The sequence below is a fragment of the Colletotrichum truncatum genome, assembly GCF_014235925.2.
Source record: "Colletotrichum truncatum strain CMES1059 chromosome Unknown Contig_0001, whole genome shotgun sequence".
Classification (NCBI taxonomy): domain Eukaryota; kingdom Fungi; phylum Ascomycota; class Sordariomycetes; order Glomerellales; family Glomerellaceae; genus Colletotrichum; species Colletotrichum truncatum.
The window spans coordinates 7,437,316-7,455,815 of NW_027222398.1; the positions used below are offsets into that span (position 1 = coordinate 7,437,316).

The 18,500-nt window shown below is 22.3% G+C and overlaps 1 protein-coding gene across 1 annotated transcript; it reads left to right on the plus strand.

The window, feature by feature from the left end:
• Positions 1-12,604: 12,604 nt before the first annotated feature.
• Positions 12,605-12,964, plus strand: CTRU02_202064 (uncharacterized protein; the record flags this gene model as incomplete). The annotated part of the gene is made up of 1 exon (XM_070203973.1): positions 12,605-12,964. One exon carries the CDS (start codon positions 12,605-12,607, stop codon positions 12,962-12,964), a length of 360 nt encoding a protein of 119 aa, XP_070062555.1.
• Between the last annotated feature and the right edge of the window lie 5,536 nt (positions 12,965-18,500).

Genomic DNA, 18,500 nt, shown 5'->3' on the forward strand with positions numbered 1-18,500 from the left:
ATTATTAACTATAAAGTTAGTAACCTAGCTAATTAATAGTAAAGCGTAAATATAGTAGACTATTAAGAAGCTATAATAAGACTATATTAGTAAGGCTTATATAAAAGATAGCTAGTAGCTAGGTATTAACCTCTTCTTAGTAGTAGATATAAAGATAAGTAATTGCTTTTAATACTAACTAAATAACTAGCCTTCGTTTTAGTAAAAGAAGGCTATAGGTAAGTTTTTATAAGATAAGGAGTTAATAAGAACTACTTAGTAGTAGTATTAAAAGTCTCTAAAATATTTAAGGTAAGAAGGGTATTTTTTATTATAAAAGAGGATATAGAAGTAGAAATTAATTAAGATTTATAAAAGCTATTTTATTTAGTTTTATATATCTTAAATTAGATAAATAACTATAAAAATAAAGGTAGGAGGCTAGCTTTATAGTTATAAAACAGAGGCAAGCCTTTCTTATAACTATAAAAGAGTAAGGTATTAATTAGCAAAGCTAGCTTTACTAACTTTAGCTAGTTATAACTATTAAGCGAGAAATTATAAGCTAATTATAACATAGGAAAGTTATACCTAGATAATAAGAGTTATACTTATATATTAAAAATATTATATACTTATATTAATTTCTTATTATTATTAGTTAATTCTATAAGGCTAGTAATTATAAAAACTAACTTAACTTAACTTTAAAGACTTTATAAAAATAATTATAATAAGATTTTAATATAGGCTATAACTAATAAGATATAGTAAGTAGCTAAGGGCTTAATTAGGGAAGGCTTAGGAATTATAAGTAGGTTTAATTATATTACTATACTTTAGCTTAAAGGTCTTTAAGCTAAACTACTATCTTTAATCCTCTTATAAGGAGGTATATACCTTACTTACCTTCTATTAGCTAAGTAATTAGTATTACTAACTAACTCCTTATATAACCTTTAGGAAAATAAATTTATCTTTTATATTTATTTATAAAGGAGGTAAAGTATATATAATAAATATTTTATTTCTATATTAACTAAAAGAAAGCTAATTAATACTATTACTTAAAAATTAAGTATTTTAACTTACTTTAGATTAGTTTTTTATTCTTCTAAATCTTACTAAAGAGGTTATTAAGATTAATTAATACCTTACATATACTCTCTTCTAATAATATAAATATATTTATTAATATTATAAAGCTTAAAGCTACTTATTATACCTTTTAAATATATCTTTAATAAGTAAGTCTCTTCTATCTTATTTACTTCTTTAATTAAGCTTAGAAATTATAATAATATTATTCTTTCTAAATATTATATTTTAAATTAGGATTTACTAAGAACGTATTATAAATTAATATAAATATATTATACTTAGAGATATATTATATTCTAATATTATAATTAGCTAGAAGTTTAACTAACCTATATATATAATCTAGTAAAGGTAATAAGGATAGTATTACTAATACCTTACTTTTTATACTTATAAGAGAAGCTTACTTCTATTTTATAATTATAAAGAAAGCTTCCTACTTCTATTTTTATAGCTATTTATCTAATTTAAGATATATAAAACTAAACTAAAATAGCTTTTATAAATCCTAATTAATTTCTTTTTTATATCTTTTTATATAATAAAGAATATTATTCTTACTCTTAATATTTTAAAAGCTTTTATTATTACTATTAAGTAGTTCCTATTAACTCTTTATCTTATAAATACTTACTTATAACTTCCTTTTACTAGAATATAAGCTAGTTATTTAGTTAATATTAAAAGTAATTCCTTAGCTTTATATCTACTACTAAAAAAGGTTAGTCTTTAGCTATTAACTATTTCTTATATAATCTTTACTAAGCTAGTCTTATTATAACTTCTTAGTAATTTACTATACTTCTACTTTATTACTAACTAGCTAGGTTATTAACTTTACTATTAGGTATATAATTATCTAAATAGCTAACTACTTAATTAAAAACTATCCCTTAATAAGAAAGATAATAAGACTAGTTATACTAAGTTTCTAAAATTATTTTAAAGGTTTTTATACCTTTTAAGTTAAGAATCTATTAATATAGATCTTAAGAAGATTCTTAAAGGTATTATTTTAATAAATCTTATCCTTTATAAACTATATCTTATTTATAAGTATAGAATAAATCTTATAATAGTATAAAATACTATACCTTATAAAGATAATATAGTTATTTATTTAATCTCTAAGAAGTATTAAAATAGATTTTTATTTATTAATATAGCTTTCTTTACTATATACTATTACTTTATAACTAAAGTAAGATATTATAACAAGAATATTATTTAAAAAACTTTAAAGTATTTAGATCTATTCCTTATAAACCTATAGTTTATAAAAACCTTATTTTGTTTATAAACTTCTTTAATATAAGCTTCTTAATTCTTAAAAATATCTTATATTATAAGAACTAAGTAATATAAATAGCTACGTTTACTAAGAAATAACCCTTAATATTATTATTATTTAATTCTATCCTTAAGGTTATATAGATATTAAACTTTCAATATTAATAAATAAAATAGTAAGTTTATTATATCCTTAGTAATAGATTTATTTTATAAAAATAGTTTAGAATAAGCTATTAGTATACAAACTCTTTATAAAGGTTTATTTATACTTTTATAAGGGTATTTTCTATCTTAGTAAGTAGAATAAACTTCTATATTATAAAAACCCCTTAGTAGTTATAAGGTATAGCTTTATTTATTAAAATATAGATATAAATATAGTCTTTACTACTAATTATAAAGCTAGATTATCTTTTTTAGATTTACTATTATTAAAATAGGTCTTAAGCTATTTCTATTTAGTTCTAAGTATAATATTTAAGTTAATATAATAAATATAAAACTATTATTATATATTTAAGAAATCTTTATTAATAACTACTTTTACTAATCTATTATAATTAATAATAATAGTACTTAGTTAGTAAATAAGTTTTTAATTAAAAAGTTATAAAATATTTTATAATAAGAGCTAGGACTTTTTTAATTTCTTATTATTAATAAAATTAATACTATATTAAATATTTATCTAAGATATGTTTATTTTATAGCTTAAATAAATAGAAGCTTAAAGTAATTAATATTATAAATACTATTAAAACTAATAGATTTAAGAAGCTATTTATAATTTTAGAAAAAGTATAAAAATATATATAAGTTTAATAAGTAAGTCTAGCTTATTATCTACTTACTTTAAAGCATAAGGGATCTCTTCCTTATTAAAAGCTTAATTAAAGTAATAGTTAATATATACTTATTATGCTTTTTATATTTATTTACGTTTTAATATTTTATTAATATCCTACTAAGTAAATATAGATTTAGGAAACTATTATTTAATAATAATACTTATATTATATACTTAAATACTAACTTATTAATTAATAATCTTAATTATATTCTTAATAAGCTTAATTAACTTCTTATAAGATATATATATAGATAATTCTAAGATAAAGATATAATTATATTAACTATATATTAAGTTAGAATATTAATATAAAACCTTTTCTTAGTCCTTTATTACTTAAATAATTTACTATTAGTAATAATATTTCTAAGAATTTTAGTCTTAGATATTAATACCTCTACTTAGCTTTAATAACTTGAATTAATAATAATAAAATATATATATAAATTATATACTTTTATAATAAGATTTATTTTACTTTATAATCTTAAGTTTATACTTTTTCTAAATATATAAACTTAATAAAAAAGATTTTTATTATTACTTCTAGTTTACTAAGGATTAATAAGTTTAAAATAATCTTAAGAGTAAGTAAGTTTAACTTTTTATTTATAATATAAAATAAAATACCTAGAGAAGATAGTATTATTATTACTTCTAAGCTATATTAAGGAAGTAATAACGTAGAAGAAACTTATTAATTAAAGATATATCTAAAAGGTATAATAAGTAGTCTTAAGTTTTATAATATTTATAAAAATATTTATATTACTAGAAGAGAGTATATATAAAATATTATTTTATCTTAATAACTTCTTAAACAGGATTTAGAATAATAAAAAACTAACTTAAAGTAAGTTATAAAGGTTAATATTTAAGTAAAATTCTATATTATATATATTTTATCTTATTTAGAAAGAAATATAGAAAATAGAACTTATTACCTTAGGGGTTATATTTTATATTTAAGTCTTATTATAATATAATAACTTTAGTAAAATCTTAAATATTAAATTAATTATTATAATTACTAGCTCTATAAGACTAACTAATAATGGTATTATTACTAATTAAGCTATTATAATATTAATACTTTAGAAAAAGTAATTAATTAACTAGATTAAAGCTACTATACTACTAACATAATTAAATACTATAAGTAAATAATTTAAGGTTTTAAGAAGAAAAGACTAGATATACTTAGTATATCCTTATAATCTTTATAATAATAAAGGGAGGAGTTTTAAAGCTAAGGTAGATACTTAAGAAAATAATAATAGAATTTAGATATACTAATAATAAAATTCTAGCTAACTATAACCTTAGAATCTAATATATTGCTAAGAGTAATATATCCTTATTAATTCTATTTAAATTATAAAAAGTAAAAACTACTTATTCTTAAAACTATTTTAAACTTATTAGTCTTTAGTAAACTAGAAGTAAAAATCAAATCTTTCTTTAATTAAATTAATATATTTATTAAAGCTAGTAAATATAGTATTATTTATAGTAAGTATATTTACTAAAAGTTTAACTAATAAGATATTTATTATAATATAAATATCTTAAAAAGCCTAGGCTTACTAAAGGTATTAGTTTCTAGAAGTATAAGTATATTATACTTCTATTATACTTTTTTATCCTATTTAGTCTTATTATAAGAATAATAGTTAATAGTTATAAAGATAACTACTTACTATTATAAGGTACTTAAGAAGAGATAATAAGAGGTTATAAATAGTAAGATAAATAAGTAGTTATATTAAAGTATAATTGAAATACTTAATTATTCTAACTAAAGCAAGGAAAAAGTAGGGTATTAATAGTAAATAAATTAGTCTTTCCTTATTAGTTAATTAGTTATAAGATAATTCTTAACTAACTAATTTTATTATACTTTATTATATATATAATAGTTAGATATACTTAGATATTAATTAGGTTTATATATATCTATATTTTATACTACTATAATACTTATATAATAATAGATTAAGTATAATAACTATCTAGTATTATAAATAATATATTAAACTATTAATTACTTTTTAAGTATTCTTATACTTCTCTAAGACTTAGTATAGCTTCTTAACTAACTAGCTAAAATAGCTACTTACTAGTTAGTTTCTTATTATTTCTTTAATATTAAGAATCTTATAAAATACTTTCTTTGAAACCTATTAGAAAGTTTATTTAGTTAACTTAACTATATCTATATTTAAGAATATTCTAGTCTAATTTAGAAGATAATTTATAATCTATACTATATAAATACTTATATATATATATATAGCTTATAGTTTTCTATTTTAGCTATTATAAGTAATATTATCTAACTATATAAATAGTCTAATTCTCTCCCTTAGCTAGCTATTAGTTCCTTAACTAACTTAGCTTTAATAAAAGCTAATATATTCTTTACTATATTATTTAGCTATATTATTAAGTAAAGTTACTTAACTCTTATTATGCCTACTATAAGAATATCTTATACTAAACTATCTTTTATTATACTATAAAAGTATAGTATATATATTTTAACTTATTATTATAATAATATTAGTCTAAAGTATTAAAAGTTTTAGAAACATAGTTATAAATAAATAATTATTATTAAGGTTATAAGTAGAAAATAGCTTTATATTAATACCTAAAAGCTAAGTATAGTTAGTATAATTATATCCTTATCTTAAAGTACTTATATACTAATCTTATAAGAAGTTAACTTAGTTTTATAAGAACTTAGTTAGTAGTACTAACTACTTAGCTAATAGAAGATAAGTAAGGTATATAGCTCCTTACTATCTCTTATAATTCTTTAGCTTTTAATTTTTATTTTAAGTAATTAATATAGGGTAGGATATCTAGATTAAGGAATTAAGATATAGTAACTACTAAATAAGTATTATACGCGTAGGTAACTAATATTAGTTTTAATAAAACATAAATAATTAATATAAAGCTTAATAATTAAGGGTATAGTATATACCTTCGAAATATATATAAAGATATAAAAGTTATAATTATAATAATAATAAAGTAATTAATAAACTTATTATTAATATATATATAGAAAAGCTTTAGAGAAGTAAAGTAGATATACTAATATTCTTAATATAAAGCTAAAGCTATATACCTTATAGTAGTTATTAATAATTACTTTTAAATATAGTATTAAACCTATTAAACTTAGTATTATTATATATATAATAGTAAGTAATAATTTAATAATAAGCGTAATGTAAGTAATAATATATTATATAAAGGTATAAATAATAATAAGATAAGTATATAGAAAAGCTATTATAATTACTGATTATTAAAGCGGTAGAAATACTATAGGTAGAAAGGAGTTAAGTAATAATACTTATTAATAAGGCTAAATTTATATAGTAAAGAATATATTAGCTTATATTAAAGCTAAGTTAGTTAAAGAACTAATAGCTATCTAAGGGAGAGTATTAGGCTTGTTATATAGTTAGATAACGTTGCTTATAATAACTATAATAGGAAGTTATAAGCTAGATTAGATATACGTAAGTATATAGGTAATATAGCTTATAAATCTACTTATAAATCAGACTAGAATCTTCTTAACTATAGATATAGTTAAGTTAACTAAATAGACTTTAAGATAGAGTTAAAGAAAGTATTCTATAGGAATCTTAACGTAGTAGAAAGCACTAGAATCTAACTAGTATATAGCTATTCTTAGCTAGTTAGATAGACCCGTACTAAGTCTTTAGAAGAAGACTAAATAGGATAAATAAGTATAATAAAAGTATAGAGGTATTATATACTTAATTATAATATAAGTATAAAACTAAGTTATAATGATTAAAGATAAGAATAATACTTACTTAAGAAGTATTACTTAATAATATATTAATTAGGTATTAACTAAGTTATTATTAGTATTATAAATAGATTAAAGAAATTATTATTAAGGTAAGGAAGAAGACTTATTATAAAAACTTAAATAAACCGAATTTACTATATTTATTTACTAATAGTATATAGATTTATTATTAAATAAACGAAAGAACTAATAATAATAAAACTAAATAAGATAGTTAGAAGACTAATTATAAATATAACTCTTTAGTAATTAGATTATTATCTACTAAAGTATAAATATACTAAATATTAGGGGAAAAAAGTTAGATATAAAAACCCTTTTTTCTATTTCTTATAATAAATCTAGTAAGAAGTAAAAAGATAAAGAATTAATATAATATTAGATAAAATATAATATATAAAGTAGAATAAATATAAAACCTTAGAAAGTAAAAACATATTAAACCTTATAAGAATGATAGTAGCTAGTTATAAAGATAATTAATTTACTATTATAAGGTACTTAAGAAGAGATAATAAGAGGTTGTAAATAGTAAGGTAAATAGGTGGTTATATTAAAGTATTATATTTGCTTAATTATTCTAACTATAGAAGAGGAAAAAGTAGGGTATTAATAGTAAATAAATCGGACTTCCCCATTAGGTAAATCGGACTTTCCCTATTAATTAATTAAGGTTCTAGTATAAGGTTTAACTAGTTATACTTGTTAAAGTTTAATAAATAGGGTTTTAATCTAGTTATGCTTGTTATATTTTATTAGCTATATAACGGTTAGATACGCTTAGATATTTCTCAGGTCCGTGCGTATAAAATATATACTACTATAATCCTTATATTATAGTAGATCTAAGTATAATAACTATCTAATATTATAAATAGTATATTAAACTATTAATTGCCCTTTAAGTATTCTTATAAACCTTTATAAAATACTTAGAAAAGGAGACTTTATAAAAGGGAATATACTTTATTAATATCCTTATATCTATATTTAAAAGGGAATACTTAAAACTATATAAGAAGGTTATAAAGCTTATATTAGAAATATTTTATATTAAAGAAAAATAAATCTAAACTAGATAATACTATTTTAGTAAAGGATAAACCTAAATATTATAATATATATAGAAATTAAAGGTATTAAGTAACTAAGTATTTTAAAAACTAAGATTATAAGTAGAAGTAAGATAGTATTATTAGCTTAAACTATATACTAAGTATTAACTAGTAATTTATAAATAAAGTTATTATTTAAAAAGTATAGTTTAAGGAAATATTTAACTTAGGAAGTAAGTAAGCTAAAATATAAAACTAATTACTTTTATATTATTAATAAAACTAGTTACTATTTTTATAAAGAAGACTATATAAAATAAAACTATTATTTTATAAGTATATATTAAAAGAAGGTTATTATAAATATAGATTTATACTTATAAGTTATCTAAACTAGTATTAAACTAGTTAATAAACTTTAGTTAATTTTAATAAATATAGTAATTTTAATTCTAATAGTATTTAATAAAAGAGAAATAAAACTAAGCTATGTATATTAAGTAATATTCTTCCTTACTAATTTAAATAACTATTTAAGAAAAATAAATTATCTATTAATAAAAGCTAACTATTTAAAATGAATTAATAATATACTCCTTACTTAATACTAGATAAAATAAGAAGGTATTATTATTAATAATATTATTATAAATATATAATAATATAACTAGATCTTTATTATAATACTAATAGTATTTATATAAAACTTATAGAAAATAATATAAAGGTATTTATTTTATATAGTAATATAGTTAAATCCGTTAAAATATAAGGATTATAGTAATATATATTTTATACGTATAGACTTAAGAAATATCTAAGCGTATCTAACCGTTATATAACTAATAAAGCATAATAGGTATAACTACTTAAATCCTTATTAATTAAACTTTAATTATAAAAAGTTAATTCTTAACAGGCATGACTAGTTAAACCTTATACTACAACCTTAATTAACTAATAAGGAAAGTCTAGTTTACTTAATAGGGAAGTCTGATTCACTTACTATTAATACCCTACTTTTTCCTCTCTATAGTTAGAATAATTAAGCAATCATACTATACTTTAATATAACTACTTATTTACCTTCTTATTTATAACCTTTTATTATCTCTTCTTAAGTACCTTATAATAGTAAATTAGTTATCCTTATAACTAGCTTCTATTATTCTTATAAAATATCTCAAGAAGCTTTAAATAAAACTTCTATTATAATATCTTAGTTTAATTATAAAATAATAATATCTAGTAAAAGAGGCTTTATTAATAAGTAGAAATTAATTTTCAATACCTTTAACAAACTATATAAATAATTATATTATCTTTATAAAGTATAATATCTTATATTATTATAAGATCTATCTTAATCTTATATATAAAGTATAATTTCTAAAGAATAAGATTTATTTCTAATAATAATTATAAAAGTCTTCTTTCTAGAATTTATATTAATAAATACTTAACTTAAAGATTATAAGAAATTTTTATAATAAACCTAAGAACTTAATATAGTTAAGTTATAAAGTTTCTTATTAAGAGATAATACTTAAATTAATAGCTAATTACTTAAATAGTTATATAATTAAAAGTAAAGTTATTAATCTAGCTAATTAAAAGTAAAAATAAATATAAGAAATTAATAAGAAGTTATAATAAAACTAATTTTAATAAAACTTATATTAATAATAACTAGTAACGAAGTATTGAATTCTTAATAATAAATATAAGCCTAAATAACTATTCTTAATATTAATTTAATAATTAGCTTTTATTAAAGGGAATTGATAGGGACGCATCACGAATTGATAGGGACGCATCATCCTTAGGGACGCATCACATTCTAAGGTTGTGATTGGCTCAAAATTTTATTGTTAGTGCATCCGAATTCTGCCATCATCTAATGAAGTATCTTTCTTATCTTCTTAGCCCATCCCTTCATAACTACGAAAGCGCATTAGACATATTCAATTTATTCTCCTTTACAACGTCAAGATGTCTACCTCTACAAGTCAATCAAGGCCCCAATCGCGTCGCCGACCCAGCAGCTCTAGTATATACAATCAATTGCCTTCTCCCAAGCGCCAACGCCGTGCTATCTCAGTTAGTAGTGATGCCACTATCAGTCAATTCTATGGGGCTGGCGATCGTGAGGGTCAACCTGACCTAATCTCTAAGATTCCACCTGAACAATTACAGCAAGATTCCGACACAAGCTACAACCCCCAGGGAGATGAATTATATCTTCTATGTTCCTTTCCAAAGGGGACAATACGTATGCAGCGTACAATTTTACCTAAACGTCAACTAAAAGAAAGCCAATTAGTATTACAACCTGAAAATCAACCCTTACAACCCACTTCAGATCAGTTCTCTACTGTTCTAAGCCTCATTCAAGAGGTTGTTGGGACAAACCGACGTCTTACGCGTGCTCTCCTCCAACAATGTGAACGCGTTCGTCGATATCGTGAGGCTTGGGGCTACTCACCACACCCTTCAGACATATCCTCAATCGGCGAGTCTCCTCCTCCTCCACCTTATTCACCTCCCCGACAAAGCCCAGAAGTGATAGCGATACCATCTTCTCCAAGTACTTTATTCCTTACTACAAGCGAAAGGTCGAAATCACCTACCCCCGAAACTATTCCAAACCTACCGATCCCTAGCGAACCAGAAGCAATAATTAAAACCCTCCTCGACCGAGTTAATAAATTTGCAAAAGAGCATAGATTTAGGATTGCAAAGTATAATAGATGCTATCGTAAAGGACGTATAATTCGCTATATACTTCGTTACGATCGATTTAGGCTACTAAAGCAAGGTAGAGGTGCTAGTATCTAAGCCTGCGTATCTCAGAAGTATGATTGCTAATAGCAAATTATTACTAAAGCAATAGAGGAAGGGAAATAGCTTTTACGTTAGTATTCTAACCTAATATATAGCTAGCATAATCATATCCCTAGCTTAGTATTATCTATATACCTATCCTATAGGAGGTTGACTAAGCTTATTAAGGATATAGTTAAGACTATTAGTCGGCAGGTTAGTATTTAGGCACGCAACGTAGGTACTATTATTTAAAAGCAGTTTCCTAAATCTGTTTTTACCTAGCAGGATATCTATAACGCTAGAGCTTGAATTAATCGCGAAAAGCTTAATAAGTATATACTAACTATAGCTTTAATTAAGCTTTTTAATAAGCAGGAGATCCCTTATATTATGAAGTAGGCGGATGATAAGCCGAATCGGCTTGTTAGGCTTGTCTAGACGTTTCTATACTCTCTCCGGATATAGAAGCGGTTCCCTAAGGTTATTAGCTTTAACAACACTTATAATACTAATCGCTTCAAGCTTCTACTCTTCCAAGCTATAAGGCAAATATGTCTTGGATCGGTATTTAATATAGCATTTAGTCTTATTAATAATAAGAGACTAGAGGAGTTCTAGTTCTTATCGCAAAGTATCTTACAACTTATTAATCAGAACTCTATTCGCTAACTAGATGTTATTATTACCAACTACGACAGACAGATAAAGGCAGCTTTTAACAAATACTTTCTAAATATATAATAATAGCTTTATATTTACCATATCAACTTAAACGTTATGCTTAAAGCCAAGCAGAAGTAGCTTTAAAGCTATTCTAATAGTAGTAGGTCTGAAGAAGACGATCTAGCTCTACAACCAGACACTAAACTTAGTAATAAGGACTATGCCTATATCCATACTTCAGTAGATAAGGCTACGCTATATAGCTACCGGGGGGTTCTTATAATATAGAAGTTAGTTCTATTTGCTAAGATAAAGGATGCCTTTAGGAAAGCATAAGCAAACCTTTGCAAAGAGTTTAAAGACTAACAGCCTATTCTAAACTACCTGCATAGAATATATCTACTACTAAGGGAGCAGTAGGTACGTTATTCTATTCGCTAGTACCGAAACTTCGGCATCCGTATAACCTTAGGGACGGAATCAAGCAATAACAATATTAAAGGCTATCTTCTTAATAGACTTAGCTACCTATATTACTTAGTTAATATAATGCAGGATATGCTTAAGGATTAAGAGGTTCGCTTCAAGCAAGCTTGTGCACAGGATGAGATCCTCACAAGCCGTGAGTTTATAGGGAACAGATCTGAGTACCTTGGGGAGCTTCGAACAATACTCTCATCGCAGTGTCTTGGTTTGATTACGAAGCAATACCGTCTGGCAAAGAAGGCTCTACCAACAGGTAGAAATCTATTTCCAGCGCCTCTTAGAGACTGCACAGAGGACTGTACTGTCTCTATAGAGTATGGTATCCCATGCTGCCATAAGATCTACTCTAAACTTGTAGATAGGGTACAGTTTATAAAGGATGAGGTTCACCCACGATGGCGGCTGCGGGAGTCTTCTTCCCAGGATCCATATCGACGGATCCTTGATCCGAAGATTGCAGGAAACCTCCGTGGCAGACCTAAGAACTCAATGCAGCCAGTCCCATCATCCCTATCATTAAGGGATAGCACCCAATCAAGCAACCAGCTAGCTAGACAATCACACAGCCAACTACAAAGTCAACAACCTAGCCAATTAGCAGCAGGGCGCAGGCGTGGCAGACCACCAGGAAGCCGTAATAGGACCACCTTAGCAAGGCTTACACAAGAGACAGCCAGTAGCCAGGCGCCAACCTCTTCCCAGCGGCAGACACGAAGCCAAGTAACTACTCTTAGTACTAGCCGATCAACTGGCCTTCGTTCGAATGGAAGAAGATTACAGGCAAGCATCCGTAGGACGAGGAGTCAATGGGAACTACTTAGTAGTAGTGATGAGAGTCTCAAACGTTGAGGGTAGGGGGGGCATTCTTTATTATTATATAAGAGGAAATAGAAGTAGAAATCAATTGAGATTTATAAAAGCCGTTTCAGTTTAGTTTGATAAAACCCAATTCCTCCTCAGAAGGGAAGAAAAAGACCTACCATTTGAGATTTGCAAAAGCGGTCGTTTAGATGGTTTTGCAAATCTCAAATGGGAGGAATAGCCAAGAAACGTAGGCTAGTAGGGCGGGCCGGCTTTATGTCTATGAAACGGAGGCAGGCCTCTTATGGCTGTGAAAAGGTGGGGCGTTAGCAACGCTGGCCTCACCGCCTTCGCCGACTTGTACCTGTGGGTCACCAAAATTTCTAGCCAATCACAACCTTAGAATGTGATGCGTCCCTAAGGATGATGCGTCCCTATCAATTCGTGATGCGTCCCTATCAATTCCCTTATTAAAAGCTTTAAGTAAGTATTTATAAAATATAAAATTAATAAGAACTACTTAGTAATAATACTTAGGTTTTTTAAGATATTAAATAAAAGAAGAATATTTCTTCTATATAAAAGGAAATAGAAAGAAAAATAAACTAAGATTTATAAAAGCTATTTTACTTTAGTTTTATAAATATTAATTCCTTATAAAAAAGAATATAAAAAACTTACTTTTTAAGAGTTATAAAAGTAGTTATCTATATAGTTATATATATTTCTAAATAAGAGGAATAGGTATAAAAATAAAAATAAATAAGTAGCTTTTTTTTAAAACTATTAAATATAAGCTAGTAAGGGAGGGTAGCTTTAAAAAATATAAAATAGTAGTAAACCTTTCTTATACTTATAAAAAAGCAAGGTATTAATAAGCTAGCCTTATTACTTTTATTAAGTTATATTTATAAGCTAAATAAACTTTAAGCTAATTAAAAATAAGATTCTATCACCCCTTAAGACTTATACTCTTATATTAATTCGTTATACCCGCTTATTAATTTCTTTTATAAAAAGCTAATAGTCTTTAATTTTATACCTTTTTATAAAAGCTTTTTAATATAGATATAAGAGATAGTAAGTAGCTAAGGGCTTAACTAGGGAAGACTTAGGAATTATAAGTAGGTCTAATTATACTACTATACTTTAGCTTGAAGGTCTATAAGCTAAACTACTATCCTTAGTCCTCTTATAGGGAGGTATTTACCCTACTCGTCTTCTATTAGCTAAGTAGTTAGTACTACTAACTAACTTCTTAAAATAAAGTAATAATAGTATATTAAATAATAATAAGCCTTTATTATTAGTAAAAGCTTAGAATACTAAGTATAATATTTTTAATAATTATTAAAAAAATTAAATATATTAGTAAGGTATTAAGTTTTAAAAGTAGTTTTTACTTTATTAATATAAAACCTTAATAAAAAGCTTATTAAATATATAAGTAAACTATTTTCTATTAAATCTATTTTCTAATACTAACTTAAAGTTATTAACTTAATAAGTAGCTTAATTTAAAAGTTAAACTATATAGAAAGGGATAGATAGAATAATAATTTGTTTTTTATATTTATTAATATTTAAATTCTATGATTAAACTTTTAATAAAGATAAAAATAATAATTAATATATTTTAAAGCGAATCATAAAAGAAGTATAAGTATTTATTAATATAATATAAGTTAGTTAAATAAGATTTAACTAAAATAATAGCTTTGATAGTAAAACTACTTTATTTTCAATTCAAAATATATTTAATATATAAAGGTAGTATTATATATATTATACTTATAATGATTTAAGATTAATATTTAAAAATAGAATTAGATAATACTTAGTAAAAGATTATAATATAAGAAACTATTTAAGGAATTAAAAAGTCTTACTAATAACTTTTAAACTAAGAATAAATATTACTAAGTTTAAATAATAAAACAATAAAAATTAGTTAGAAATAAGAGGAGTTATTTTATTAATACTAAAAGTATATTATTCTTTAAAAGAAGATTAATAATTCTATATATAGAATTTTTAAAATAAAAGATTTCTAATAAAATTATAATAACTATAAAGTTAGGAATATAAGCTTTGATAAAACTATAAAACTTATTTTTTAAATATTTTATTAACTAAACACTATTTATAATACTAAGAGATATATACTAAGCTATTAATTCTATAAATAGTTATAACTATTATTATTACTTTTATAATTACTTAAAGAGATTAACTTAGACTTTATTATAAGATTACTATTAAGTATAGATAATAAAAATATTAAATACTATATAATTTTACTTCTAATATATATATAACTAAGTTTAATATTTTTATCTTCTTAATAAGTAATTATAAATATTAAGTTATAAAACAGTATTCATAAGTCTATATTAAAGATCTATCTTAAAAATAAGTAAATATAATACTTTATAATTCTCTTAATAAAAGCTTTATAAAGTTATAACCTAAAATATATAAAGTATATCTTATTAATAAATAAAGTTATACTTTAAGGTATATAGGAAAGAATAAATTTTATAATAAAACTAAGATTTAAAGCTTCGGAATATATATAAAAGGTTATAAAATTATAAGTAAAATATTATAATATAAGATATAAGTTATAAATATACTAATATTAAGAACTTATTAGAATTAAATTAAATAAATTTCTTTTTAAAATTAAAAGGCTTATATTATAATTTACTTATATTAATACTATTAAGAAAATAAAATAGTATATATTTCTCTTTTATTTATTCTAAAATACTAAGATATATATAATATATTATTTTAAAACTATTAAACTATAAGATAAATAGTAAGTATTTCTATAATAAATAACTAGATTATTTAATTTAGATAATCACTTAAATAAATAAGAACTAAAAGAGATTAGTATTAAAGAAAAATAAATATAGACTTATCTTACTTTATAAAGTAAATAAGATAACTTATAAGTTATAATATATAAAAACCTTTATAATACTTATAGAATTTAGTAATAAATATTTATTAATATAAATAATAAATATAAATAGTATATTATAAGTAAAAAAATATATTATTATAATACCGGTAGTTATAACCTCTATAGAAGATAACGGTATATAAGATAGTTAGCTATAGTAGCTTATAATATAGCTAGATAGGTTAGGTTACGTAACGTAGTCTAGCCCTTGAGGCTAGGGGTTAACTAGGTACTTCGGTAACCGGCGCTTATAGAATCGTTCTTTTCCTCTTTATAGTAAAGTCTACTTAATTCGCCGCCTAGTAGTATACTAACCTACCGACTATAAATAATCCTTAGTAAATAATTATAATATATCTCCTAAAAGACTATATTAGTTTTAAGTATAGTAATAAAATTATTTATTATAGCTTTAATATTAAACTAGAAAGTAGACAATAAAGCTATATTATTAAAAATAAGACTAATAGAATATATAGTTATAAGTAATAAATATTTAAGTAAAGATATTTATTTAATAAGAGAAATAATACTTTTAGCTAGTAAGTAAACTATTAAAAACTTCCTAATATTATTATTTAGTAAATACTTATTATTAAGTAGGAGAAAATTAGTATAATTAAGCTTTTTCATATTCTTTTAAAAATTATAATATTATATTTAATTAATACTTAAGTTATTATATAATAAGAGTAAGAGATATTAAAACTAAAATTATATTTAATAAAAGCTAATAATAATTTATACTTCTTAGTTATATATTATTAATTTAATTATTCTTATAAAAAGTAAGTTTTTTCATTATAAAAGTTAAACTAATAATATCGCAAGGTAGGAAAAAGTTAAAAAGATATAGTAGATTTATATAAAACTTTATATAGGTATTAATAAGAGGTTAGTTAGGCTTATATAGCAGTAGGAAGGGAGGAGGGATATCGAATAATAATATAATTACTTTATATACTTGTTTTTAGATAGGTAATAATTATACTTTTTTAGTTTAAACTTTTAAGATATCCTTATAATATAAAAAGTTTATTTAATTTTAATACTACTTCTTATTATTTTACTTATAAGGAATAATTACTTAGTACTTAGTTAAGCTTATATTAAGGTATAAGCTTTTAAGAGTATTATATCAAAGTTTAATTAGTTTATTATATATAATACCTTAATCTTATAGTTTTAAGCTAAAAGACTTCTCCCTAGTAAACCTATTATCCTAAACGATTCTTAAAACTTTTAATAATAGTATAAAGACTTTATCTTCTTTGATTATAATTAATTAAATAAAGCCTAGCTAGGCTTACTTTAAAGTTTTAAAGTAAATAAAGAAGAAGTATAGCCTTAATTAATATCTAATTATAATAAGTAAAGTAAATCGCTTTAGTATTATAGCCTATTATATCTAAGCTTAGCTTAGTAATATAAGTCTTATTTATATTATTATATCTTTTTAGTAATTAGTATAGGGGGTATATATATATATATTATTATTTTTAAAAATCCTTTTTATACTTTTGAGTAGTATAAAGTAAATACTTAGGAAAAGTAATTTAAGCTTTTTAAAATACTATTAATTAATATCTAGAAGTAAATTTTATAAGTATTAGCTTAACCTTAAAGTTTTACTTACTAACTAAGAAAAGAGGTTATAATATACTTATAAAGCCTAATTACCTTTCTTTATCCTTAGTTAGGTAGTAGTTTATAACTAACCTTTAGAAAGGAGTTAAGCTTATTTACTTTATCTAGGCTTAAAAGACTTTTAATATTTTCTCCTTAAAAGGATAAGAAAGTTTTATAAAAGATAATATTTATTAGTCTAAGGTTTAGATATAGAAAATATTATTTTATTATATTTAATTAGCTTATAACTTAAAACTAAGAGGCTAAGAGGATAGTTTAGCTTTAAGGAGTTTATTTCTAAATAAACTTTAAAGAAAATCTCTTAGAAGACTAATTAGACTAGTTTCTTCTCTTTATAAATTACTTTATCTTTAATATCTAAGGGAAGATATATATAGTTATAAAACTTCTTAAGCTTATAAATAAATATCTATTTAATAAGAAAATAAAAGTAACTAATTTAGGAAATACTTTAAAGTAATTTACTTTTCTTAGAAAAGCTAAGACTTTAATAAAAGCTTAACTTAACTAAAAGCTTCTTAATATTAAAAAACTAATTAATTTACTTCTATCTCTTATAAGAAAAGTTAAGAATTAATATTTAAAAAAAAGCGAAAATAAATAAATATTAAAGCTTTAGTATAAAAAGACTTTACCTTTTTAAGGAGGAAAAGGAAGGGGATAGTAAAAAGAATATTAATAAAAGTAATATTAATAATACTAATTAAGTAAAAGTATTAAATTTATATTCTATTTTTATAAAAAAAGGTTTAAAAGAAAGATAAAGGAATAGTAAGCTAACTTAATATTACTTCTTCTTTACTTCCTTACTTTTTCTATATTTTTTTACTATCTTTATAATAAAATAAAGTTATACTTAAGAAAAAGAAGTATAACTATATTATTACTTATAATAAAAGTAATAAGTTAGGCTTATATAGCTAGCTTTTTAGCTTTTACTAATTACTTAAGCTTCTTTTT